We start from the raw sequence: 27295 nt of genomic DNA, 5'->3' as shown, positions 1-27295 counted from the left end.
GGGGTTTCTCGGGCTCTGTAGTAGTCACGTTGTTTCACCGTTCTTACCTTTATAACAGTACTAAGCATGTGATTGTAGATTTGAAACCAAAATGTACTTTACAATTTTATGCATTATTTAGAAAATGCATAGGTGTCAGAGTTTGAGAGGTTATTAAGCTATGATAACACAACAACTGTCACCTTTATAACACTTTCCCACTCCAACTGACAGCCTGGCTGGCTGACTGTGTCTGGACGGACCCATGGACGTCATCCATTTCATCCAAGCCTGTATAACTTCATGCAGCTAATCAATTCAGTAAGATTTTATGTAATCTTCATGACAGAAGAAGACAATGGAAGTGATGACAACACTAACAACAATGCCAGCTAACTGCTAATGTTATCAACGAATCAAATTATAATTTAACTAAACTTAAACGGCCTGTCACTGAACTGACACTGCAATGTAAGATGCATCTGTGCCTCAGAGGCAATGCAGGCTGGAAAGCATAACATGTCAATGCACTGAAAGCCAACAACAATTTAGGCAATAGTGCTTAGAGAGACAAAGGGGTCAACTGAGTCACACAAAGGAAGTGAGCCACACCGTCATTAACAGGGTCATTATCACCACCATCATGGGAAGAGAATAAAGGTGAACCTAATGACTCTCTCCAGAAGACACATAACACGTACGCTACCATTTGTCCTCAATCACTTGTAACCACAAAAAAATATGTATTTTCTAATAATATAAAAACTACAAGGATATATTACTCACTTAAGTGTTAGGTCCTACAGACAAAATGTAGGTACCCACCCCTGGTTTGAAAGCAGGAAGTCCAAGGCCTACTCCAATTGTGGCTTTGTTGGGGTTCACCACAGAGTTGTAGTGAATGTTACGATGGTAGCTGACTCTGATTGGTTCGTCATTATTTTGATGAATGCCATGGAATGTGTTGATTGGTTCTGGAAGAGGGGGGGGGGGGATAGTTAACAGAACTACTTGATCAATGTAGTGCACTACTATGTCTACACATTCAGAAATCAAAGGTCAAGAATTAAAAACTGTGTACAGTACCAGGCAGCTCTGCTGATCATGCAGCTGGCATGGCCCACTACTGAAAAACACACCTGTGCCCTCTTGGTAAACTTCCACTGGCCGATTGTACATCTCTGCCATAGCCTGCATCTCGATGTGATTCCCGTGGCAGTTGTTTTTCCTCTTCCTGTTGATGTATGTGGTGAAGTCTTCTGTCACGTAGTTCGAGAAGTAGTCTGCATTCTTCATCTGAAATTACAGTACACATTTCATTAAGAAAAAGCCCAACAGGTGAAATTTGACTGGTAACTATGGTAGAAAATTACAAGATTATGTTTTAATAATGTTTATGCATCAAATAGCTTTGATGAGTACTCTCTCATCTGTGTCTGTGGGACTGAGTTGGGCCTCTGGCAATTGATTTATGATAGCTTGGTGATAAAACCTACAGCCTGCATTCCATATAATGAGTTGGTGTTTGTGAACTATGAGGTTTGAAAAATTAAAGGAGAGCTGCACACTCTAGGAGCTCAGATGCAATAACTGAATAACCTAATGTGTACTATGAGGTACCAGGAAGGAAATGTATCTGGTGTGGATAGCTGACGAGAGGAACCTTGTCTTTGGGGCCAAAACCTGGTTTATATGCAATTAGAACAGTCTCCACAGTAAATGTTATCTGGCTGGGGGGGTTACTTCTTTCTCACATACAAAACCTCACCTTTGACCCATTCCACACATCTGTTGTTTGTCACGTACTCAGAAGGATGTGCTTAGTCTATAAAAGGAAGTAAATCATCTCTGCTCGTTGTGTTCTCAACAATCACCTCCCGGGGTGGTTGTTGACGGCTCCATTACTGCAGTAATTAAATAATAAAGTTCAATTGTTTTGAAGAAATCTAAAAGTCTCTCTCCTTTGGTTAGAATTAATTCCACAACATAACCAAAGAAAGAAGACAACTTACCAAGTAGTCCATGCAGTGTTTACGAACAACTTCATGCATATCTTGGTCTCCATATACTTGATCAGCTGCAAACAAGAGGGAATCAGGTGTTACAACATGCATACCAGTTCAACAACATTCTCATCTATTCAGGCACATTTTCAAGTCTTTCTGATGAAGTCTATATTAAATGAATAAGTATGAAATAGCCTTTGATTGACAAAGTATGACAAAGCATATTTAATGCAATTGTATGTAGTTTAATCAATACAGATCTATAGGACCATTTTATTTAACCTGTTTGGGCTGCAGGGGCAGTATTGAGTAGCCGGATAAAAGGTGCCCATTTCAAACGGCCTCGTACTCAATTCTTGCTCGTACAATATGCATATTATTATTACTATTGGATAGAAAACACTCTCTAGTTTCTAAAACCGTTTGAATTATATCTGTGAGTAAAACAGAACTCATTTTGCAGCAAACTTCCTGACAGGAAGTGGAAAATCTGAAATCGATGCTCTGTTAAAGGGCCTGCCTATAAATGTCCTTGATATATATCAGTATACATGCACTTCATACGTCTTCCACTAGATGTCGACAGGCAGTGAGAGAAGAAATTGAGTGTATAACTTGATCTGGGGTCGAATAAATGCTCTTTGTATGACGTGTCACCAGTTTCCTGTTTTCTGGAGAGCGCGTGAAGGGACCTGGTTATGCCTTCTGTACAGCTGTCGTTATAGACGACTAATATCTCCGGCTTTGATTTTATTTGATACATGTGACAATATCATCGTAAAGTATGTTTTTTCAATATAGTTTTATTAGATTATTGAAATTTTTTCGGGACGTTAGGCGTGTTGCGTTGTCTGCGTTTGTTCACGAAGGAGAGCTTAGCGCCACTTTGCTAGCTTTCCGTGCTAATTGACTGGAGAAGAGGACATTCTAAATCCAAACAACGATTGTTCCTGACAAAGGACCCCTTGTACAACATTCTGATGAAAGATCATCAAAAGTAGGACCCATTTTATGATGTTATTTCATATATCTGTCGAACATGTTGTACTAGTAGTTTGCGGCCAGGTTTTGGGCACGCTCTCGCCATAACGTAAACTGCATATCGTAATGAAGTTATTTTTAGAATTCTAACACGGCGATTGCATTAAGAACTAGTGTATCTATCATTTCCTATACAACATGTATTTTTTAGTTATGTTTATGAATAGTTATTTGGTCAGAATATGTGAGTGTCAGAAAAATATCCGGACGTTGTGGGAAAAAGATGCTACGTTAGCACAATGTATAACCACTGATTTCAGCTCTAAATATGCACATTTTTTAACAAAACATAAGTGTATGTATAACCTGATGTTATAGGACTGTCATCTGATGAAGCTTATCAAGGTTAGTCAAAAATTATATATCTTTTGCTGGTTTGTTACGATCGCTAACTTTTGCTGGTCGAGAATGGCTTGTGTTTCTGGCTATTGTGGTAAGCTAATATAATGCTATATTGTGTTTTCGCTGTAAAACATTTTAAAAATCGACATGTTGGCTGGATTCACAAGATGTTTATCTTTCAAATGCTGTATTGGACTTGTTAATGTGTGAAAGTTAAATATTTCTAAAAAATATATTTTGAATTTCGCGCCCTGCACTTGAAGTGGCTGTTGTCATATTGTGCCCGGCTTCGGGCTTGCAGCCAGAAGAAGTTAAAGCAGGTGCAATGCTACACGTTTGAATGCTTAGATGCTAGATTGAATGTAAACAGGGCTTTCTCTTTGGTTGCATCCCCAGCTATATGTGTAGATCTGAGAAGAGTCACTGATATGATTAACAGATGTAAACATGTAGGGTAGCCCAGCCTGAGAAGTAACTCATGCAAGAAATTGCTATGTGTTGTCTTAGGAATTCAGCATTCTCTGTGTTGGTCTTGGAGGTTAACTTTACAGTAATACTATTATTATTACAACTCAGGTTTTGAATCCAAACAATTTATATTCTTATAAAAGGGTCTAAGATTAATTGTTCTTTGTCTTATTTGTTCCTGACCTGCTGGGGTGAGATACTCTTTCTTTCCTTCTCTCTCCACCCCATGGACTTTTGGGGCCTGGCATTTCAGGCTATGATTTCTCTCTCTCCATGATTAGAATAATTCCTTGTACTGCTTGTTAATGTCTTGTTACTTAAGATTTATGCCTTGTATGTGAATATATATTTTTTTACAAAGTAGTTAAATAAACTTGTATTTAGAATTCTATTCTCAGACATTTCTTCATTGCCTATTACTGTAACTCAACCATAGTCTCCTTGCATATTCCGATTTATCAGAGTCAGATGAAGACAACTAATTTAATGAGCTAATTGCTTAGTCTTATTAGGTGTCACGTGAGGTATTTATAATAGCATACATGAGAAATATTATTCCCACTACAAACAAAGCTAAAAGGGTTTCTCTCCACAGCCCCCAAAAAGTCCCTTTTTTCCCCTCTACAAGCACTGAATATGCAAATGAGCATCAGCTTCAGTCACATGTTAAATCCGCAAAGACTGGGAAACTCTTGGTCAATTTACTTTGTCAGTCTCAACCTGCTCTAGAAGGGTGGGGACAGAAATTTGTGAAAAAAGTTTGCAAATGATTCCTTCTTTTTGAACAGCTCTTTTTACAGTCATGATTTGTTTTTCATAGTGACTCCTTCATTTTAGACGTTTGTTTTGACTTGCTGGCCGCAATGAGTCCTACAGCAAGTTTGATACACGCTCCTCAGGCTCAGTGACTCCAGAGACATGCTGCAACCAACAACTGTCTGTCATGCAGGTACTGTATAGGCGTATGCATGCAGGAAAATAGATAATGCTGTAGGCAGCATAGAGAAGAAAAATATATGTTCAGAACTGATAATTGATCGCATGTGCAAGAATGAATGCAATTAATTGATTATTGAATGTTATGGACACAGCTTTGTAGAACCAAACATACACAGCCTTTGCTCAACAAACTCGAACTCGAGAACGAAATGCTTCGAGGCTGCAGTTTGAGTCAAGCAATGCATTCCACCAAGAGTTGTTCATAATGTAGTCGGTTGCGGCCACAACTAGACCTCGTTTCAAAACTATAATAAAGTATCCAAACCAAAAACCATGGATTACAGGCAAAATCATAGAATGGAGTTGAGATGGCTGCTGTTTTACGGGCTCCTAACCAATTGTGCTATTTTGTGTGTTTTTTCACGTTGTTTGTAACTTCTTCTGTACATAATGTTTCTGCCACTGTATCTTATGACCGACAAGAGCTTCTGGATATCAGAACAGCGGTTACTCACCTCGAACTGGATGAAGATTTTTTCTTTAACAAGTCGGACGCAAAGGATTTACTTCAGATACCCGACCAGGCCCAAATCTACGTAATTTGCATGAAGAGAAGACGCCAATACAGGGGACGTAGGTCCGGGTGCCTTGTGAGAATTCGTCGGAGAGTGGGTAACCCGCCTCTACCATCCATCCTATTGGCCAACTTTCAAATCATTGGAGAATAAACTGGATGAGCTCCGTTCAAGACTATCGTACCAACGGGACATTAAAAACTGTAATATCTTCCGTTTCACGAAGTCGTGGCTGAACGACGACATGGGTAATAAACAGTTGGCTGGTTTTTCCATGCATCGACCGAACAGACCGAACAGCTGCCTCCGGTAAGACAAGGGGTGGCAGTCTCTGTCTATTTGTCAATAACGGTTCGTAGCTGTCTATTTACCACCACAAACTGATGTGGGCACTAAGACCACACTCAAAGAGCTGTATAAAGCCATAAGCATACAAGAACATTCTCATCCAGAGGCGGCGCTCCTAGTGGCCGGGGACTTTAATGCAGGGTAACTTAAATCTGTTTTACCTCGTGTCTACCAGCATGTTACATGTGCAACAAGAAAGAAAAAAAAACAACTCTAGACCACCATTGCTCTACACAGTTGCGTACAAAGCTCTCCCTCGCCCTCCATTTGGCAAATCTGACCATAGTTCGATCCTCCTCATTCCTGCTTAAAAGCAAAAACTAAAGCAGGAAGTACCAGTTACTCGCTCCATACGGAGGTGGTCAGATGACGCAGATGCTAAGCTACAGGACTGTTTCGCTAGTAGAGACTGGAATATGTTCCGGGACTCATCCGATGGCATTGAGGAGTATACCACATCAGTCACCAGCATCATCAATAAGTGCATTGATGACGTTGTCCCCACAACTAGAAGCCATGGATTACACTGAGCTAAAGGTCAGAGCTGCCACATTCAAGGAGCGGGACTCTAACCCAGTTGCTTATAAGAAATCCAGCTATGTCCTCAGACGAACCATCAAACAGGCAAAGCGTAAATACAGGACATGACATGGCTTGCAAACTATTACGGACTACAAAGGGAAGCTCAGCCGCGAGCTGCCCAATGACACAATTCTACCAGACTAGCTAAAGTACTTCTATGCACGCTTCGAGGCAAGCAACACTGAAGCATGCATGAGAGCACTAGCTGTTCCGGACGACTATGTGATCACGCTCGCCGTAGCCAATGTGAGTAAGACCTTTAACTTCTTATGGCTGCAATCCCGTTAACGGGATGATATGACAACAGCCAGTGAAAGTGCAGGGCGCCAAATTCAAAACAGAAATCTCATAATTACAATTCCTCAGACATACATGTGTTTTATACAATTTGAAAGGTAATCTTGTTGTTAATCCCACCAAAGTGTCCGATTTCAAATATGCTGTTCAGCGAAAGCACCACAAACGATTATGTTAGCTCACACCAAACCACAATAAGCACAGCCATTTTTCCAGCCAAAGATAGGAGTCACAAAAAGCACAATAAGAGAGAAAATGAATCACTAACCTTTGATGATCTTCATCAGGTGACACTCATAGGACTTCATGTTACACAATATATGTATGTTTTGTTTGATAAAGTTCATATTTATATAAAAAAATCTGAGTTTACATTGGCGTGTTACGTTCACTAGTTCCAAAAACATCCAGTGATTTTGCATAGCATCTATTCAACAGAAATACTCATCATAATTGTAGATGATAATACAAGTAATACACATGGAATTATAGATATACCTCTCCTTAAAACTTCTTGTGAATAGGGGGCGCTGTTTTCACTTTGGTGTTTTCACTTTCACAATGCCCAATTTAAACGGCCTCGTACTCTATTCTAGATCGTACAATATGCATATTATTATTACTATTGGATAGAAAACACTCAAGTTTCTAAAACTGTTTGAATTATATCTGTGAGTAAAACAGAACTCATTTGGCAGCAAACTTCCAGACAGGAAGTGAAAAATCTGAAAACGATGCTCTGTTCCAGGGCCTGCCTATTCAATTGCTTAATATTTATGGATTTGCATGCACTGCATACGCCTTCCACTAGATGTCAACAGGCAGTGGAAGGTGGAATGGGGTGTCTAGCTTGATCTGAGGTCGAACAAGAGCTCTTGGAATGACGTGACCAGAATTTCCTTTCTCTACCTAGGCGCGGGAAGGACATCAACATTGGCTTCTGAAAAGCGTTCGGTATACACGGTGGATGTCTCCGGCTCTGATTTTATTTGATAGATGTGATAAAAACATCATAAAGTAGTTTTATTCAACCGAGTTGTATCAGTTTATTCAACGTTTATTGCGACTTTTGGAATTTTCCTTTCTTTGCGTCAGAAGATGGGCATGTTCGCGCCACATGGCTAGCTAAGGTTGCTAATTCGACAGGAGAGAAGGACATTCTAAAACCAAACAACGATTTATTCTGGACAAAGGACTCCTTGTACAAGATTCTGATGGAAGCTCAGCAAAAGTAGGAACAATTTATGATGTTATTTCGTATTTCTGTGGAAAATGTTGAGTCCTATTTTCCGCCCTTTTTGCGGGCGCTGTCTCGCTATAACGTAAGTTGTTTGTTATGGTAAAGTTATTTTTAAAAATCTAACACGGCGGTTGCATTAAGAACTAGTGTATCTTTCATTTGCTGTCCAACATGTATTTTTTAGTAAAGTTTATGATGAGTTCTTTGGTCAGATTAGGTGAGTGTCCAAAATATCTCCGGACAATTTGGTGAATCGATGCTACATATTCACAACGTATAACCAGGATTTGCAGCTCAAAATATGCACATTTTCGAACAAAACATAAGTGTATTGTATAACCTGATGTTATAGGACTGTCATCTGATGAAGTTGGTCAAGGTTAGTGATTCATTTTATATCTTTTGCTGGTTTTTGCGAATGCTATCTTTGCGGTGAATGAATGCGGTTGTGTGTTTGGCTATTGTGGTAAGCTAATATAATGCTATATTGTGTTTTCGCTGTAAAACACTTTTTAAAAAATCGGAAATATTGGCTGGATTCACAAGATGTTTATCTTTCATTTGCTGTACACCATGTATTTTTCATAAATGTTTTCTGATGAGTATTTAGGTATTTCACGTTGCTCTCTGTAATTATTCTGGCTGCTTTGGTGATATTTTTGATGGTAGCTGCAATGTAAAACTATGATTTATACCTCAAATATGCACATTTTCGAACAAAACAAATTTATTGTATAACATGTTATAAGACTGTCATCTGATGAAGTTGTTTCTTGGTTAGTGACTAATTATATCTCTATTTGGTCAGTTTTGTGATAGCTACCTATGCGGTAGAAAAATGGTGAAAATATGCGGTTGAGTCTTTTGCTATTGTGGTTAGCTAATAGAAATACAGTGTTTTCGCAGTAAAACATTTTAAAAATCGGAAATGATGGCTGGATTCACAAGATGTTTATCTTTCATTTGCTGTATTGGACTTGTGATTTCATGAAAATTATATTATATGATATCCCTGTCGCGTTAGGCTAGGCTATGCTAGTCAGCTTTTTTGATGAGGAGGATCCCGGATCCGGGAGAGAGAAGCGGTAGAGGTTAATGCAACCGCTGTGTCAGATTTCAAAAAAACTTTACGGAAAAAGCAAACCATGCAATAATCTGAGACGGTGCTCAGAACAATAGTCAAATTAGCCGCCACGTTGGAGTCAACAGAAACCAGAAATTACATGATAAATATTCCCTTACCTTTGATGATCTTCATCAGAATGCACTCCCAGGAATCCCAGGTCCACAATAAATGCTTGATTTGTTCGATAATGTCTGTTATTTATGTCCAATTAGCTACTTTGGTTAGCGCGTTTGGTAAACAATTCCAAAGTCACAAAGCGCATTCACTAAAACCTGACGAAAAGTCCAAAAGTTCCGTAACAGTCAGTAGAAACATGTCAAATGATGTATTGAATCAATCTTTAGAATGTTGTTAACATAAATCTTGAATAACGTTCCAACCGGAGAATTACATTGACTTCAGATGAGCGATGGAACGGCGCTTCCTCTTATGTGAACGCGCATGGTCAAAGAATGGTCACCTCATGGCAGTGGTGACTAATTCTCCTCTCATTCGGCCCCCCTTCACAGTAGAGTCATCAGACAAAGTTCTACAGACTGTTGACATCTAGTGGAAGCCGTAGGAAGTGAATACTCATTCATATCTCGCTGTAATTTCAATGGGATCTTGGTTGAAAATCCACCAGCCTTCCTGTTTGGATTTTTTCTCAGGTTTTTGCCTACCATATGAGTTCTGTTATACTCACAGACATAATTCAAACAGTTTTAGAAACTTCAGAGTGTTTTCTATCCAATACCAATAATAATATGCATATATTAGCAACTATGACAGAGGAGCAGGCCGTTTACTCTGGGCACCTCTGTGCACCTTTCATCCAAGCTACTCAATACTGCCCCTGCAGCCATAAGAAGTTAAACAGGTCAACATTCACAAGGCCGCAGGGCCAGACGGATTACAAGGACGTGTACTCCGAGCATGCGGTGAACAACTGGCAAGTCTCTTCACTGACATTTTCAACCTCTCCCTGGCCGAGTCTGTAATACATATGTTTGGAGCAGACCCCCATAGTCCCTGTGCCCAAGAACAACAAGGTAACCTGCCTAAATGACTACTGACCCGTAGCACTCACAACTGTAGCCATGAAGTGCTTTGAAAGGCTCACATCAACACAATCATCCCAGAATCCCTAGACTCACTCCAATTTGCATACCGCCCCATCAGATGACGCACTCTCTATTGCACTCAACACGGCCCTTTCCCATCTGGACAACAGGATCACCTACGTGAGAATGCTGTTCATTGACTAGAGCTCAGCATTCAACACCACAGTGCCCTCAAAGCTCATCACTAAGCTAAGGACCCTGGGACTAAACACCTCCATCTGCAACTGGATCCTGGACTTCCTGAAGGGCCGACCCCAGGTGGTAAGGGTAGGCAACAACACATGTGCCATGCTGAACTTAAACAAGGGGACCCCCAGCGGTGCGTGCTTAGTCCCCTCCTGTACTCTCTGTTCACCCATGACTGTGTGGGCAAGCACGACTCCAACAACATCATTCAATTTGCAGACGACACAACGGTGGTAGGCCTGATCACCGTCAACGATGAGAAAGCCTATAGGGAGGAGGTCAGAGACCTGTAAGTGTGGTGCCATGACAAAAACCTCTCCCTTAACATGATCAAGACAAAGGAGATGATGGTAAACTACAGAAAAAGGAGGGGCGAAAACGCCCCCATTCTCATCGACAGGGCTGTAGTGGAGCAGGTTGAGAGCATCAAGTTCCTTGGTGTCCACATCAACAAACTATCATGGTCTAAACACACCAAGACAGTTGTGAAGAGGGCACGACAATGCCTATTCCCCCTCAGGAGACTGAAAAGATTGAGCATGGTTTCTCAGATCCTCAAAAAGTTCTACAGCTGCACCATCGAGAGCATCCTGACTGGTTGCATCACCTCCTGGTACGGTAACTGCTCGGCCTCCAACCGCAAGGTGCTACAGAGGGTAGTGCGTGGGGCCAAGCTTCGTGCCATACAGGACCTCTACACCAGGCGGTGTCAGATGAAGGCCCTAAAAATTGCCAAAGACCCCAGCCACCCTAGTCATAGACTGTTCTCTCTGCTACCGCACAGCAAGCAGTTCCAGAGCGCCAAGTCTAGGTCCAAAAGGCATATTAACAGCTTCTACCCCCAAGCCATAAGACTGCTGAACAGCTAATCAAATGGCTACCCTGACTATTTGCATTCACGCCCCCGCCTTTTTTACACTGCTGCCACTCGCTGTTTATTATCTATGAATTATCCCCTACCTACTTGTATATATTACCTCAATTACCTCGACTAACCTGTACCCCCGCACATTGACTTGGTACCGAATGTATATAGCCTTGTTATTGTTATTTTATCGTTGCACTTTTATTTTTTACTTGTAGTTTATTTAGTAAATATTTTTCTTAACTCTATTTTTCTTAAAACTCCATTGAGGTCTACACCGGTTGTATTCGGCGCATGTGAAAAATTATTTGATTTGAAATCCATGCTGGGCTAAAGGCTAGAGCTACCGCTTATAAGGAAAGGGACATGGAAAAGAAAGCCCGCTACAACCTCTGAGGAGACATCAAACATGCTAAAGGCCAATATAGGAGGAAGGTTGAATCCTACTACACCGGGTCCAACGCTCGTCGCATGAGGCAGACGATAACAGATTACAAAGGGAAACCCAGCCGGGAGTTGCCCAGCGATGCACAACTCACATGAGCTAAATGCCTTTTGATCCCCATTGTCCTTGTTCCCAAGAGCTCCTGATGGGCCGCCCCCAGGTGGTGAGGGTAGGCAACAACACCTCCGCATGATGATCCTCTACACGGGGGCCCCCCCGAAAACATGACAGTGGTAAGCCTGATTACCAATGGCGATGACAGCCTACAGGGAGGTCAGAGAATAACAACGTGGTGCCAGGACAACAACCTATCCCTCAACTTCAGTAAGACCAAGGAGCTTATCGTGGACAATATGATAAACAGGGGAGAGCATGCCCCCATCCAAATCGACAATGCTGTTGTAGAGCAGGTCAAGAGCTTCAAGTTCCTTGTCATCCACATCACTAAGATCTTAACATGGTCCACACACACTCATACAGTCGTGAAGAGGGCATGGCAGTTCCACTTCCCCCTCAGGAGGCTGAAAAGATTTTACATGGGCCTTCATATCCTCAAAAATTTGGGCTGGGGGAGAGAAATGTGAGTGAGACAGATTAAGTGAATGAATAATGTTTGTGGTGGAAATCAGCTTTGAAATCTGCATATTTTTCATTATTGTTTGGATATTATCACAAAGTACTAGGGTAGTGAACTTATGTTAGTTTCAGCTGTAAAATAGCAAGGAAAGTTAATCTACAAAGCTGGAAGCTACCTGTATCTTCTTCCATTGAAAAGTGTTCTAGCCTGTATGGACATTGTTTTGCGAACAGTAATTAACAGCTTCAACATTTCTACGTGCCGCGTCACATTATGGAAGTGTGTTAACTTCTGTGCAGCATGAGTGGGGAGCTAAACAAGATGCAGCCCAGACTCCCAGTGCAGGCTAGCAATGAATATGAGGTGCAGGCACGGTGCGCTCTGTGGGAGACATCGTTTCCACTGATAGACAGACCTGAGACACACATTTGACAGACGACCGAAAGTAACACAAATTCTAGTACTGAAATGTTTTTCATGTTCTAGTATCGAAAAAGATTTGAAGTATTGGTATACTGTGCAATACTAATGATGAGTGTAAACGTGTGTGTATATGTGAATGTGTCCGGGTAATAGGGATCGGAGGTATCCAGATTTTCATTTCGTCATACCGTCCTTTTCTTATCCCGGTATTTACAGAATTACAAGGTTGCAAGATCAAGGTTGCAAGATCGAATCCCCGAGCTGACAAGGTAAAAATCTGTCGTTCTGCCCCTGAACAAGGCAGTTAACCCACTGTTCCTAGGCTGTCATTGAAAAGAAGAATTTGTTCTTAACTGACTTGCCTAGTTAACTAAAAGGTAAGATAATAAAAAAAGTTACCGGCTTAGTACACAAGGGGCGCCCAAAAATGCAACAAAGCCCATTGGGTGTCTATTACCAGAATGCTTACAAAATTAGCACAAGTAATAGCGAAATTTCATGTAGGCTGCTAGCTAAATATGCTAACGAACGCAAACGAAAATAAACGAATTGCTAAAACTGCCGATCCAGCTCATGAAGTTATACATATATAGGTAGGAGCTACTGAAAATAATTTTTGGTGAGTTTGGACATTTGCAAAGGAATGTGAACGAGAGACATTATACAAATGAACAAAGTTTTGACGCATGCTTGTCTGAAGGAAGAACAGTACTGGCTCTGGAGCAGCATGTGTACACGCTATGTCTGTGTGGAGTCTGGAGTCACTAGGGCAACGGCCTGCTTGGCTCGGAAAAGATGAGGGTGGAGCAGACAGGCCGAGAATGTTTTGTAAAACACAGATCTAAAATGCATCTTATTGTAATTTCTGCTCGGCATCAGACAACTTTTGTGCATCAGTTGCACTTCTCCACTCCGATGAGAATTCACAAATGGGCATTCTATTAGGAAACAGAGCTCTGACTGATGTGTAGCTACTTTTCTCTGGTACTTTTCTAGGTGTAGCCAGACTACTTTTACCGGTAAAATGCTAGATTAACTTTAAGCAAAACATTTCCATGATAAACATTAGAAATATGAATTTTTATAAAAAATACCTTGCTTTTTTTTTTGTTGCTTCATTTACTTGTGTGGCTGCTAGATAAATAGCGTTGCACTTATGTTGTCATGTGATGAAAATGAAGCCATTTTCTACCGAATGTGTTGCACTAATGTATTTTCTGTGAAGGAAAACTATAATTGCACATCCCTGATCACTATCTTGAAGCAAAATAACTAAGGCTGTCAAATGATAAAAATAATGAATTGCGATGAATCACGTAAAATTCTGTAGTTAATTGCCGTTAATCGCTAATTTTGTATTTCATCAAATTTGGTGCTAAAGAAAGAAAAAAAGCAGTTTATTGTGTTATAGGTATGTAAGAACCGAAGCACAAAAAATATTCTGTATCAGAATGTTTAATAGCATATTCACCATAAACAAGTTAAGTAATAAAAAAGTTATGTATTTGTATTTATTATGGATCCCCATTAGCTGCTGCAAAAGCAGCAGCTACTCTTCCTGGGGTCCAGCAAAATTAAGGCAGTTTATACCATTTTAAAACATTACAATACATTCACAGATTTCACAACACACTGTGTGCCTTCTCCACCACTATCACATATCTACACTACTAAATCCATGTGTATGTATAGTGCGTATGTTATCGTATGTGTGTATGTGTGTGAGTATGCATGTGTCTGTGTCAATATTTGTGTTGCTTCACAGTCCCCGCTGTTCCATAAGGTGTTTTTAAATCAAATTTTACTGCTTGTGTCAGTTACTTGATGTGGAACAAAGTTCTGTGTAGTCATGGCTCTATGTAGTACTGTGTGCCTCCCATAGTCTGTTCTGGACTTGAGGACTGTGAAGAGACCTCGTGGCATGTCTTGTGGGGTATGAATGGGTGTCCGAGCTGTGTGTCAGTAGGTTAGACCCGACAGCTCGGTGCATTCAACATGTCAATACCTCTCATAAATAGAAGTAGTGATGAAGTCCACTTTCAGCCAGGAGAGACTGACATGCATATTATTAATATTAGTACATCCAAGGGCCAGCCGTGCTGCCCTGTTATGAGCCAATTGCAATTTTCCTAAGTCCTGTTTTGTGGCACCTGACCACACGACTGAACAGTAGTCAAGGTGCGACAAAACTTGTTGATAGTGTTGTTCAGAAGGCAGAGCAGCACTTTATTATAGAGACTTCTCCCCATCTTAGCTACTACTGCATCAATATGTTTTGACCATGACAGTTTACAATCTAGTGTTACTCCAAGCAGTTTAGTCATCTCAACATGCTCAATTTCTACATTATTACAAGATTTAGTTGAGGTTTAGGGTTTAGTGAGTGTTTTGTTCCAAATGCAATGCTTTTAGTTTTAGAAATATTTAGGGCTAATTTATTCCTTGCCACCCACTCAGAAAGTAACTGCAGCTCTTTGTTGAGTGTTGCAGTCATTTCAGTCGCTGTAGTAGCTGACGTGTCAAATCAAATTTTATTTGTCACATACACATGGTTAGCAGATGTTAATGCGAGTGTAGCGAAATGCTTGTGCTTCTAGTTCCGACAATGCCGTAAAAACCAACGAGTAATCTAACCTAACAATTCCACAACTACTACCTTATACACACAAGTGTAAAGGGATAAAGAATATGTACATAAAGATATATGAATGAGTATAGTGTTGAGTCATCCGCAAACATAGACACTCTGGCTTTACTTAAAGTCAGTGGCATGTTGTTAGTAAACATTGAAAAAAGCAAGTGGCATAAAAAGCTACCCTGGGGAATTCCTGATTCTAACTGGATTAAATTTGATAGGCTTCCATGTGTCCTGTGTCCTGTTAGACAAGTAACTCTTTATCCACATTATAGCAGGGGGTGTAAAGCCATAACACATACATTTTTCCAGCAGTAGACTATGATCAATAATGTCAAAAGCTGCACTGAAGTCTAACAAGACAGCCCCCCCCCAATCATTTTATCATCAATTTCTCTCAGCCAATCATCAGTCATTTTTGTAAGTGCTGTGCTTGTTGAGTGTCCTTCCCTATAAGCATGCTGAAATTCTGTTGTCAATTTGTTTACAAGAGGTATTTATTAGAGAGGGGTAGATAAAGAATTTGTTCGGACGCCAGGCAGGTATTAACCATGCAGAAAGGAAAAGAGTAGAATAGAGAGAGTACCACTACCAGACCCATACACATCAGCAGAAGAGACTGCCTAGAGTGTAGCCTGTTTACCAGATAGCCAGTGGAGAGAAAAGAGAATAATTGTACGGCCGAGTGTAAGAGTACAGACCTCACTGTTCATCTCCAACATCTGGGAGAGCTGCCACCTCTCATCATCCGACAGACATGCCTGTTCCACTGCTTGTTTGATGTAGAAATCAGCATCAGGTTTGCTTTGCTCTCGGATAGAAGGGGGGGGTACGGCGGTAATCAGGGTGATAGTTGGGTTCTCTGACTTCACTGGTGGAATGTGTTTTTGTCTTTGTCTCTTTGTATTTTCTGTCTTTGTCTTCAAACTTGACCTAGTCCAGATTCTGCATAATGTAGCAGGCTCCAGCCTGAAATCAGTGCATTACCAGGTTGAAATGGATGAGACTGGGAATAGTCAGAGTGCAGCCGATAGGATGGTTCAGACATCGAGATGGTCAGTCCACTGAAGAACAGGAAGTCTAGGCCAAGGACTACAGCAAATGCAAGGCTTGAATGTGCAAGAATAGCCACAGGAAGGTTAATAGTCTCATCATACAGTTTTATTGTTATACAAATCCAGCCCAAGGGGTGGTAGGTTATCCATTGGCCAAGTACAATGGTCCCTCCTCCCATGTTCGTAGCTCCTCATGAGGTAATTCCATGTTCTGCCACAGGGCCTCGTGAATCAGTATGTAAGTTGCTCCTGTGTCGATTATGGCCTGCCCTCTCCAGTTCCTAACAGTCAGAGGAACCAATAGTTGTTGCGGAATAGGAATAAGACCACTAGTTGTGCTGCCTAAAGGCTTCATGGTGGGCATTAAAGCTGACCCAATTGTATGCAAGCCACCACGCCTGTCTAGACTTTCGGTCTTCTGTCCTTTCTGACCCTTTCCTGAATCCTGACACTTACTTACTGACTTTATTGTCCCCATGGGGAAATTTTGTTGCAGTGTCATGTACACATTTAAAGTGGCATTTAAATACAAAACAAAATTGACAATACAACTTTCATAACAGTTACGTACCAATAAAAATAATAATAAGAAATAAAACATTTAAAAAAAATAAAAGACTAGCCTGCTGGCCTTAGGGAGTCGATGGGAACATTCGCCCGAGCTATTTAGGAGGGATATCACACCTGGCACAAATTATTGTCTCGTTCTGTTTTTCCTGCTGAGGGGTGCCCTATAACTGCGCCCCGAGGGGAGTAGTTCAAAGTCCAAGTACAGGGCGTGGCTTGGGTCTAAACTGATTTTGTGAGCCTTACGGAGGGCCCTGACCTTAAAGATCTCATCCAGGCCTGTCTCTTTGACTCCAAGTACCTTGCTTGCTGTGGTAATAATCCTTCTCAGCATATTTCTCTGGCTGACAGTGGCATTGCCAAACCAACAAATACCGTAATTTCCGGACTATAAGCCACTACTTTTTCCCACGCTATGAACCTCGCGGTTTATACAATGACGCGGCTAATTTATGTTTTTTTTTTTTTCCCCACAAGATTCATGCCGCCAAAAAACTGAGCACCGTCACATAATGTGACGTAAATCAAGCGCGCTCAAACTTGCCATCATTCTGATTACGGTAGTCATTTTGTCACCCTCATCATGGCAAAGACACGGAGAAATGCATATGATGCAGCTTTCAAGTTGAAGGCGATCGATCTGGCTGTTGGAAAAGGAAATAGAGCTGCTGCACGGGAGCTTGGCCTTAATGAGTCGATGATAAGACGTTGGAACTGTGCAGATCCGACTGAAAGCCAAAACAATCGCCACCGCAATGAAGTTTGACTTTCTTGGTAGGCTACTGTTTACTGCTATTTATTTTTTATTGTTGTTACAAGCCGTGTTTCGTTAAAGCCTATTTATTTTTGTTACAAGCCGTGTTTCGTTTAAAAGCCTATTTATTTTTGTTACAAGCCGTGTTTCGTTTAAAGGCTGTGTAAAGTTAATTTGTTTCAATGTACCGGTAGGCACTTGCGGCTTATAGACATGTGCGGTTTATTTATGTACAAAATACATATTTGTAAAAAATTCAGTGGGTACGGCTTATATTCAGGTGCGCTTAATAGTCCAGCAATTACGGTAATACAAAAAGTTAAAACACTCTCAATAAAAGATTTGTAAAACAGAGTCAATATAGTACAGTCTACATTAAAAGATCCCTTCAAGCCTATCAACTCCCGAGATTAGGCTGGTGTAACCGATGTGAAATGGCTAGCTAGTTAGCGGGGTGCGCGCTAATAGCGTTTCAATGGGTGATGTCACTCGCTTTGAGACCTTGAAGTAGTTCTTCCCCTTTCTCGTGATGGGTAACAACGCTTCGAAGGTGGCTGTTGTCGATGTGTTCCTGGTTCGAGCCCAGGTAGGGGCGAGGAGAGGGATGGAAGCTATACTGTTACACTGGCAATACTAAAGTACCTATAAGAACATCCAATAGTCAAAGGTATATGAAATACAAATGGTATAGAGAGAAATAGTCCTATAATAACTACAACCTAAAACTTCTTACCTGGGAATATTGAAGACTCATATGTTTCATATGTTCTCATGTTCTGAGCAAGGAACTTAAACATTAGCTTTTTTAGATGGCACATATTGCACTTTTACTTTCTTCTCCAACACTTTGTTTTTGCATTATTTAAATCAAATTGAACATGTTTCATTATTTATTTGAGGCTAAATTGATTTTACTGATGTATTATATTAAGTTAAAATTAAAGTGTTCATTCAGTATTGTTGTAATTGTCATTATTACAATTTTAAAAATAAATAATAATAATAATACATTTTTTAAAATTAAAATTAAAAAATATTTGGCCGATTAACTTCTCTAGGGTACGTGAGACGGTAGCATCCCACCTCTTCAACAGCCAGTGAAACTGCAGGGCGCCAAATTCAAATACAGAAATACTCATTATAAAAATTCAGAAAACAAAACATATTTTACATAGGTTTAAAGATTAACTTCTTGTGAATCCAACCACGGTGTCAGATTTAAAAAATGCTTTACGGCGAAAGCATACCTTACGATTATTTGAGAACATAGCCCACCAGACAAATCATTACAAACAGTAACCAGCCAAGTAGAAGAGTTACACAAGTCAGAAATAGAGATAAAATTAATCCCTTACCTTTGATGATCTTCATATGGTTGCACTCAGCAGACATTAATTTACTCAATAAATGTTCCTTTTGTTCGATAAAGACTCTTTATATCCAAAAACCTCTGTTCTGTTCGTGCATTTTCTTCAGTAATCCACAGGCTCAAACGCAGTCAAAACAGGCAGACAAAAATCAAAATTGTATCCGTAAAGTTCATAGAACCATGTCAAACCATGTTTATATTCAATCCTCAGGTTGTTTTTAGCCTAAATAATCGATAATATTTCAACCGGACAATAACGTTGTCAATATAAAAGGTAAACAAGAAAGGCACTCTCTCGGTCTCGCGCATGAAAAAGCTCTGTGACACTTTAGGGTCCACTCATTCAGACTGCTCTTACTTCCTCATTTTTCAGAATACAAGCCTGAAACAATTTCTAAAGACTGTTGACATCTAGTGGAAGGCATAGGAACTGCAATTGGAGTCCTAAGTCAATGGATACTGTAATGGCATTGAATACAAAACCCCCCAAAAAACTACTTCCTGAATGGATTTTTCTCAGGTTTTCACCTGCCAAATCAGTTCTGTTATACTCACAGACACTATTTTAACAGTTTTGGAAACTTTAGAGTGTTTTCTATCCAAATCTACCAGAGCCCGAGTAACAGGCAGTTTAATTTTCATCCAAAATTCCGAATGCTGTCCCCTACCCTAGAGAAGTTAATCAGTATCGGCGTTGAAAAATCATAATCGGTCGACCTCTAGTCTACACCCATTCAGCAACGTTCACACCCTCTTCAGCTTTAGGCCCACCAATCTCGTTTCGCTCTCGGAGCGTTCAGAGCACACACTTGAGGCTCTGGCCAATGATTTACTTACATCTGGATAACATGAAAACAGTCTAACCAGCTCTGCTGGCAACAATTTCATTACTCGTTTTTGCCGACGTTTACTAACACTGGCCATATTCAACAGGCGTTGTACACTTTAACTTAAGACATGTAGCTAGGTAGGTAAATAATGAACCTAGCTAGGTAAACAAAGTGTGCGATCCCACACGTCACGTAACGTTAGCTAACAAGCCAGCCAGCTAACACTAGCTAGTTAACCAAGTCAACCAGGTTCAATGTTAGCTAGCTAACATTAGGCGCTAACTAGAAAAGCAAACAGCTCTGGGATACAAATAATATCAGCATGGGAGCCAGCCAGCTAATGTTAGCTAGCTAGCTAACAGAACATTTTAGCTTGAAATGAAAGCACTTTGTCAAAAAAAAGAAACGTGTAATATCTGAAAATGTAGCTAGCTAACCCTAGACTATCTTACCTGTATACATGATCAAGCATGATGGACATGTCTCCCTGTCACAAATGCCATGCCATGGTTGCCCTTAGTTTGAAGATGTAATCCGGAGACAGGTGTTTTCTCCATCTCTTTAGCTATCATACTCTAATTCCACTGATTTCAAAACTTGATCCTCCAGAAAGTGGAGAGCAACACTTATGCAGCTCCAATACACAATAAATGTTTTAAAAAGCCGTGTTTGACAGGATTACCAACACAGACTGACCAGCTCAAATAGACAAAAGCCTTCCATTTGGCAGATCAATCCAAACTCCTCTATCAGCATGTCCAGCCCACTCATTATCTCAGCCAATCATGGCTAGTGGGAAGGTTGCTGGCTTTTCTGTGGCTTAACCAACAGGGCTCATAATTTAACAATTGTATTCGCACAGATGGCATATCGGTTTGTTATTAAGGCACATGAAAGTTTACGTTCAAAGTTTTTTGATTAAAAACATTTTTTTTAACGTTCAAACGGCTTTCCTGTGAAGTCGTGACTTGCGACATACGAATACTTTCCTGACGGAAATCCTTTGGAGTGACGGAGAACTTTAACCCTTGGGGAGATCCCAATTGTCCATCACTTGTTTTTTTGTTTGTTGCAAATATGAAAACCACACCACGAAAAAACCATATAGAATACATAAATTTAAAAAAGTTTGTTAAAACATAAAAACCTACTAATTCTAAATATATAAATTAATTGATCAGCAATCACAAAAAAACTAACATTTATTTTGTTTAAATGTTTGTGAATATGAGAATGTGAGAGTTAGGCTATATGGAGGGGATTATTTAGTAGTTTGGTTCATCAGGCTGACCCCCAGTGTTGAAGTTATTGAGGGATGAGGATGTTTTAGCAATGTGAAGACAGAGTATGGTACCTCTGTATCTGCATCTGATAGAGAATTGACTATGTGAGGTGAGGCAGTGGGGAGGGTGAAGGTTATCGCAATGTCTTGTGTTATATAGATGGATTTAAGAATTAACCTGGAAGAATCCATTGAAGGGTTTCGGTAAACTGTCTGGGAGGTATGAGTATTTGTAGACGAAAGTACGTAATTGGTAAACATAAATAGACAAGATATAACCCAAGATAGAGTTTCTTAAACAAATGTGCAGATGGAGCAAGGTATTTATAGCAGGTTGCTAGTCTTTAAATGTATTTTGTATGATGAGTAATTTGTGTTGGTAGGAGGCATATGTACTAGCCCAGACCATATTATAGTAAATGAGATATGGATAAATTAAACTATAGTATAAAGTTAGGAAGCAAGCCTAATGAACCAAACCATTAATCTTTCTGATGATACCAACCGATTTCATCACTTTGCTGTAGTACTAAGATGGCGCTGACAGAGGGCTGCCTCGCTTCTAGTCCTTAGGAAATTTAGCAGTATTCTGATTCCAGAGGCTGATGAAAATTACAGGCCTCTCTCATCTTTTTAAGTGGGAGAACTTGCACAATTGGTGGCTGACTAAATACTTTTTCGCCCGACTGTACATGTGGAAGCTATGCTCATGAAAAATGAATGCTTTGCACATGAACGACCGCTCATTCGAAAAGAAATGCAACACATATTTAAGCTTGTATGAGTGCTGAAACCACTCGTCCATCTATGGTGAGTAGTAAGTCTCTGGTTGTGTAAGTCTCTGGTTGTCCACCAGCGGTCACAATGTCCTTAGTTGTAGGAGGCTTCTTTGTCTCTGAGTGTTTGTTAGACTGGATACATCAGACGTACCGCACGGTGTTGAGAGGGGTCTGTTCTTCCTCCTGTTTGTTAGAATAGAGACCTCAAAGGTATATCACATGGTGGTGATAGGGAAATGTTTCTCTTTTCTTCAGTCGAGTTTCCTAGACTACGTTATATACAGAGCTGCAGGCAGTGCATGTCTTAGTCTAATCTTCTTCTCTGCTGAAAGTTTCAGAGTTTCTAACCATTTTGTAATGTTCAGCTCACGCTGCACGTGTACTGGTCTTGTAGTTATAAACCATTTCAACATGTAGGCACCGCTCCACGCTTTCTGGTCTAATGTAAATTTCATTAGCAGTCCTTTCATGCACTCACCTTGGAGGGCGGTTACATCACGTTGCCACAATGTCTGTACTCACGTGGGCATGGACAAAAGTTTATAAGTTTACAATTATCTAAAATTACATTTAATCTTCTCATAAATAGTTTCATATTTAAATCATATACGTTTTACAACATACAATCTGATAACTGGGACATATACATTTGTAGAGTTAGTTATTTAGTTATACCACAAAACCAACTTTTGACAGGATTTATTGTTTGGATCCCCACTAACCATTCCAGACGTTTGAATTTCAAAACTAACGTTCCAATCTTTTGATGTTTGAAGTTTTGGCAAGTCTCTCTCTCTACACACAAAGGATTTTGACTTCTCCATACTGCAGTGCAGGAGAGAGAAAGTTTACAACCGGTTGTTAAAGTGGGGGGGGCTCTATTTGATCCTCATCCAAGAGGGAAAGTCATGACAATCTCCCACGCCATCAATGTCCTTCACTAGAATTTATGCAATCTGGAAACCATATATCCTGAGGCTGCATTTATTGTAGCTGGGTATTTTAACAAATAAAATTTGAGAACAAGGCTACCTAAATTCTATCAGCATATCGACTGTAGGACTAGAGCTGGAAAAACACTGGATCACCGCTACTCTAACTTCCGAGATGCATACAAGGCCCTCTCCCGCCCTCCTTTCGGCAAATCTGATCACGGCTCCATTTTGCTCCTACATTCCTACAGGCAGAAACTCAAACAGGATGTACCTGTGCGAAGGACTATTCAACGTATGTCTGACCAATTAGAATCCACGCTTCAAGATTGTTTTGATCACGCAGATTGGGACATGTTCCAGGTAGTCTCAGAGAATAATATCAATATATACGCTGATTCAGTGAGTGAGTTTTTAAGTAAGTGTATAGGAGATGCTGTACCTACTATGACTATTAAAACCTACCCTAACCAGAAACTGTGGATAGATGGGGGCACTCACGCAAAACTGAAAGTGTGAACCAACACATTTAACCATGGAAAGGTGACTGGGATTATGGCCGAATACAAACAGTGTAGTTATTCCCTCCGCAAGGCAATCAAACAAGCAAAATGTCAGTATAGAGACAAAGTGGAGTCGCAATTCAACGGCTCAAGACACGAGCCGTATGTGGCAGGGTCCACAGACAATCACGGACTACAAAGGGAAAGCCAGCCACGTCACGGACACCGACGTCTTGCTTCCAGACAAACTAAACACCTTCATTGCCCGCTTTGAGGATAATACAGTGCCACCGACTCGGCCCGCTACCAAGGACTGTAGGCTCTCCTTCTCCGTGGCCGACATGAGTAAGACATTTAAACGTGTTAACCCTCGCAAGGCAGCCGGCCCAGACGGCATCCCTAGCCGCATCCTCAGAGCATGCGCAGACCAGCTGGCTGGTGTGTTTACGGACATATTCAATCTCTCCCTATCCCATTCTGCTGTCCCCACATGCTTCAAGATGGCCACCATTGTTCCTGTACCCAAGAAAGCAAAGGTAACTGAACTAAATGTGTATCGCCTCGTAGCACTCATGTCTGTCATCATGAAGTGCTTTGAGAAACTAGTCAAGGATCATATCACCTCCACCTGTCAACCTAGACCAGGGGTGGGCAATTCCAGTCCTCGAGGGCCTGATTGGTGTCACAGTTTTGCCCCAGCCTCAGCTAACACACCTGACTCCAATAATCACTGAATCACAATCTTCAGTTTAGAATGCAATTTGATTAATCAGCTGTGTTTGCTAGGGATGGAGAAAAAGTGTGACACCAACCATGCCCCCGAGGACTGGAGTTTCCCACTCCTGCCTGAGACCCACTTCAATTTGCTTACCGCCCCAATAGGTACACAAACGATGCAATCGCCGTCACACTGCCCTATCCCACCTGGACAAGAGGAATATATATGTAAGAATGCTGTTCATTAACTGTAGCTCAGCATTCAACACCATAGTACCTGGGTCTCAACCCTGCCCTGTGCAATGGGGTCCTGGACATCCTAACAGGCCGCTCCCAGGTGATGAAGGTAGGAAACAACATCTCCACTTTGCTGATCCTCAACACTAGGGCCTCACAAGGGTGCATGCTCAGCCCCCTCCTCTACTCCCTGTTCACCCAAGACTGCGTGGCCATGCACGCCTCCAAATCAAACATCACATTTGCAGACGACGCAACAGTAGCAAGCTTGATTACCAACAACGACGAAACAGCCTACAGGGAGGAGGGGAGGGCCCTGGGAGTATGGTGCCAGGAAAATAACCTCACCCAACGTCAACAAAACAAAAGGAGATGATCGTGGACTTCAGGAAACAGCAGAGGGAGCACCCCCCTACCCAAATCGATGGGACCGCAGTGGAGAAGGTGGAAAGCTTCAAGTTCCTCTGCATATACATCACTGACAAACTGAAATGGTCCACCCACACAGACAGTGTGGTGAAGAAGGCGCAACTGCGCCTCTTCAACCTCAGGAGGCTGAGTAAATTTGGCTTTGCACCTAAAACTTTAACAGATGCACAATTGAGAGCATCCTGTCGGTCTGTATCACCGCCTGGTGCGGCAACTGCACCGCCCGCAACTGCAGGGCTTTCCAGAGGGTGGTGTGGTCTGCCCAACGCATCACCGGGGGCAAACTACCTGCCCTCCAGGACACCTACAGAACCCGATGTCAAAGGAAGGCCAAAAAGATAAATCAAGGACAACCACTTGAGACACTGCCTTGTCACCCCGCTATTATCCAGAAGATGAGGTTAGTACAGGTGCATCAAAGCTGGGCCCGAGAGATTGAAAAACAGATTCTATCTCAAGGCCATCAGACTGTTATATAGCCATCACTAGCACATTAGAGGCTGCTGCCCTATACATAGACTTGAAATCACAGGCCACTTTAATAATGTTTACATATTTTGCATTACTCATCTCATATGTATTCTGTCAAATTCTACTGTATCTTAGTCTATGCCACTCTGACATTGCTCATCCAAATATTTATATATTCTTAATTCCATTCCTTTACTTTAGATTGTGTGTATTGCTAGATATTACTTGTTAGATATTATGGCACTGTTGGAGCTAGTAACACAAGCATTTTGCTACACCCGCAATAACATCTGCTAAACACGTGTATGTGACAAATAAAATGTGATTTGATTTATTCAAAGAATTTGTAAACATTTTATAAGTGTGGCAGATGAACTGGTCACTCTTGTGGGCTTACTTTTTAATACGTTTGTTGTAATCACCCAATAGAAGAAAAAAACGTATCTTAATTATTAATCAAATCCCAGGTTGATGCAAGGATAAATTAAATTACCAATGTTAGAATCGGGTGGCCGATAGATGCATCCAATTACCACTTTTTTACCACACAAAAAAATTAGGAGGGAATTTCTATGAAAAGAGATTACATTTTAATCAGATGTACATTACATGACCAAAAGTATGTGGACACCTGCTCATCTAACATCTCATTCCAAAATCATGGGCAATAATATGGAGTAGGTCCCCCCCTTTGCTGCTATAACATCCTCCACTCTTCTGGGAAGGCTTCCAACTAGATGTTCCATTCAGCCACAAGAACATTAGTGAGGTCGGGAATTGATGTTGGGCGATTAAGTCTGGATCGCATTCAGCGTTCCAATTCATCCCAAAGGTGTTTGATGGGGTTGAGGTCAGGGCTCACTGCAGGCCAGTCTAGTTCTTCTACACCGATCTCGACCAACCATTTACGTATGGACCTCACTTTGTGCCCGGGGGCATTGTCATGATGAAACTGTTGCCATGAAGTTGGAAGCGCAGAATCGTCTAGAATGTCATTGTACGCTGTAGCGTTAAGATTTCCCTTCACTGGAACTAAGGGGCCTAGAACGAACCATGAAATAGAGATCATCATTCCTCCACCAAACTTTACAGTTGGCACTATGCATTGGGGCAGGTAGCGTTCTCCTGGCAGCCGCCAAACCCATTCGTCCGTCGGACTGCGAGATGGTGAAGCGTGATTTATCACTCCAGAAAACGCATTTCCACTGGACCAGAGTCCAATGGCGGCGAGCTTTACCACTCCAGCTGATGCTTGCCATCGTGCATGGTGATCTTAGGCTTGTGTGCGGCTACAAGGCCATGGAAACCCATTTCATGGAGCTCCCGACGAACAGTTCTTGTGCTGACATTGCTTTCAGAGGCAGTTTGAAACTCGGTAGTGAGTGTTGCAAAGGACAGAATTTTTCCACGCTGCACGCTTCAGCACTCGGCGGTCCCGTTCTGTGAGCTTGTGTGGCCTACCACCACGCGGCTGAGCCGTGGTGCACCTAGCAGTTCCACTTCACAATAACAGCACTTACAGTTGACCGGGGCAGCTCTAACAGACCAGACAGTTGACGAACCGACTTGTTGGAAAGGTGGTATCCCATGACGGTGCCACGTTAAAAGTCACTGAGCTCTTCAGTAAGGCCATTCTACTGCCAATGTTTGTCTATGGAGATTGCACAGCTGTGTGCTCTATTTTGTATACCTGTAAGCAATGGGTGTGGCTGAAATAGCAGAATCCACTCATTTGAAAAGGTGTCCACATACTTTTGTATATACAGTGTAAGTGCAAGGTCCTCTCTTACAAAGAACTGAAAACGTTTATGAACAAAAATGGACACTCCTCCACTCACTCTTGATATTCTACAGTGGTGAACAGCATTATAAGGAGACATGTCAAAGCATGGTTGTCTCTTCAGTCAACCATGTTTCTGAAAGGGCAAAAATGAAAAATTCATGATTGAAAGAAGGCAGATAATGCACAAGGTGGTCATGATTTTTTAGGAAGACGCGAAGGTTCAAATGAAAGGTAGAAAATAAGCTTGTCTTGGAATTAGATAAACTGCTACAGGTTGTTAAATTGCTAACCATTATAGTAATCACAAGTGATAGACAAATCTCTGTTAAATTTCAGAATTTTTTTATCTGGAGGAAATTAATGATTAACAGCAGCCGTCCAAGCCACCTACTTTTTTTCAATCTTTACTT

At 41.2% G+C, this 27295-nt stretch overlaps 1 protein-coding gene across 3 annotated transcripts in view; it reads right to left on the bottom strand.

The window, feature by feature from the left end:
* The window catches only part of LOC120059534 (OTU domain-containing protein 5-A-like), a 45834-nt gene that overhangs the window by 8550 nt on the left and 9989 nt on the right, over window positions 1–27295 (bottom strand). For all 3 annotated transcript variants that reach the window (XM_039008664.1, XM_039008665.1, XM_039008666.1), the window contains 3 exons: window positions 1992–2056; window positions 1119–1275; window positions 805–953 (listed from right to left, as the gene is read on the bottom strand). In XM_039008664.1, coding sequence (XP_038864592.1) covers window positions 805–953; window positions 1119–1275; window positions 1992–2056 — 371 coding nt within the window. The remainder of the gene's footprint in view (window positions 1–804; window positions 954–1118; window positions 1276–1991; window positions 2057–27295) is intronic.

This window comes from Salvelinus namaycush, chromosome 14, assembly GCF_016432855.1.
Source record: "Salvelinus namaycush isolate Seneca chromosome 14, SaNama_1.0, whole genome shotgun sequence".
In the NCBI taxonomy this organism is placed as follows: domain Eukaryota; kingdom Metazoa; phylum Chordata; class Actinopteri; order Salmoniformes; family Salmonidae; genus Salvelinus; species Salvelinus namaycush.
Note: the sequence above shows the minus strand (reverse complement) of the source record. Positions and strands in the feature narration are given on the sequence as shown.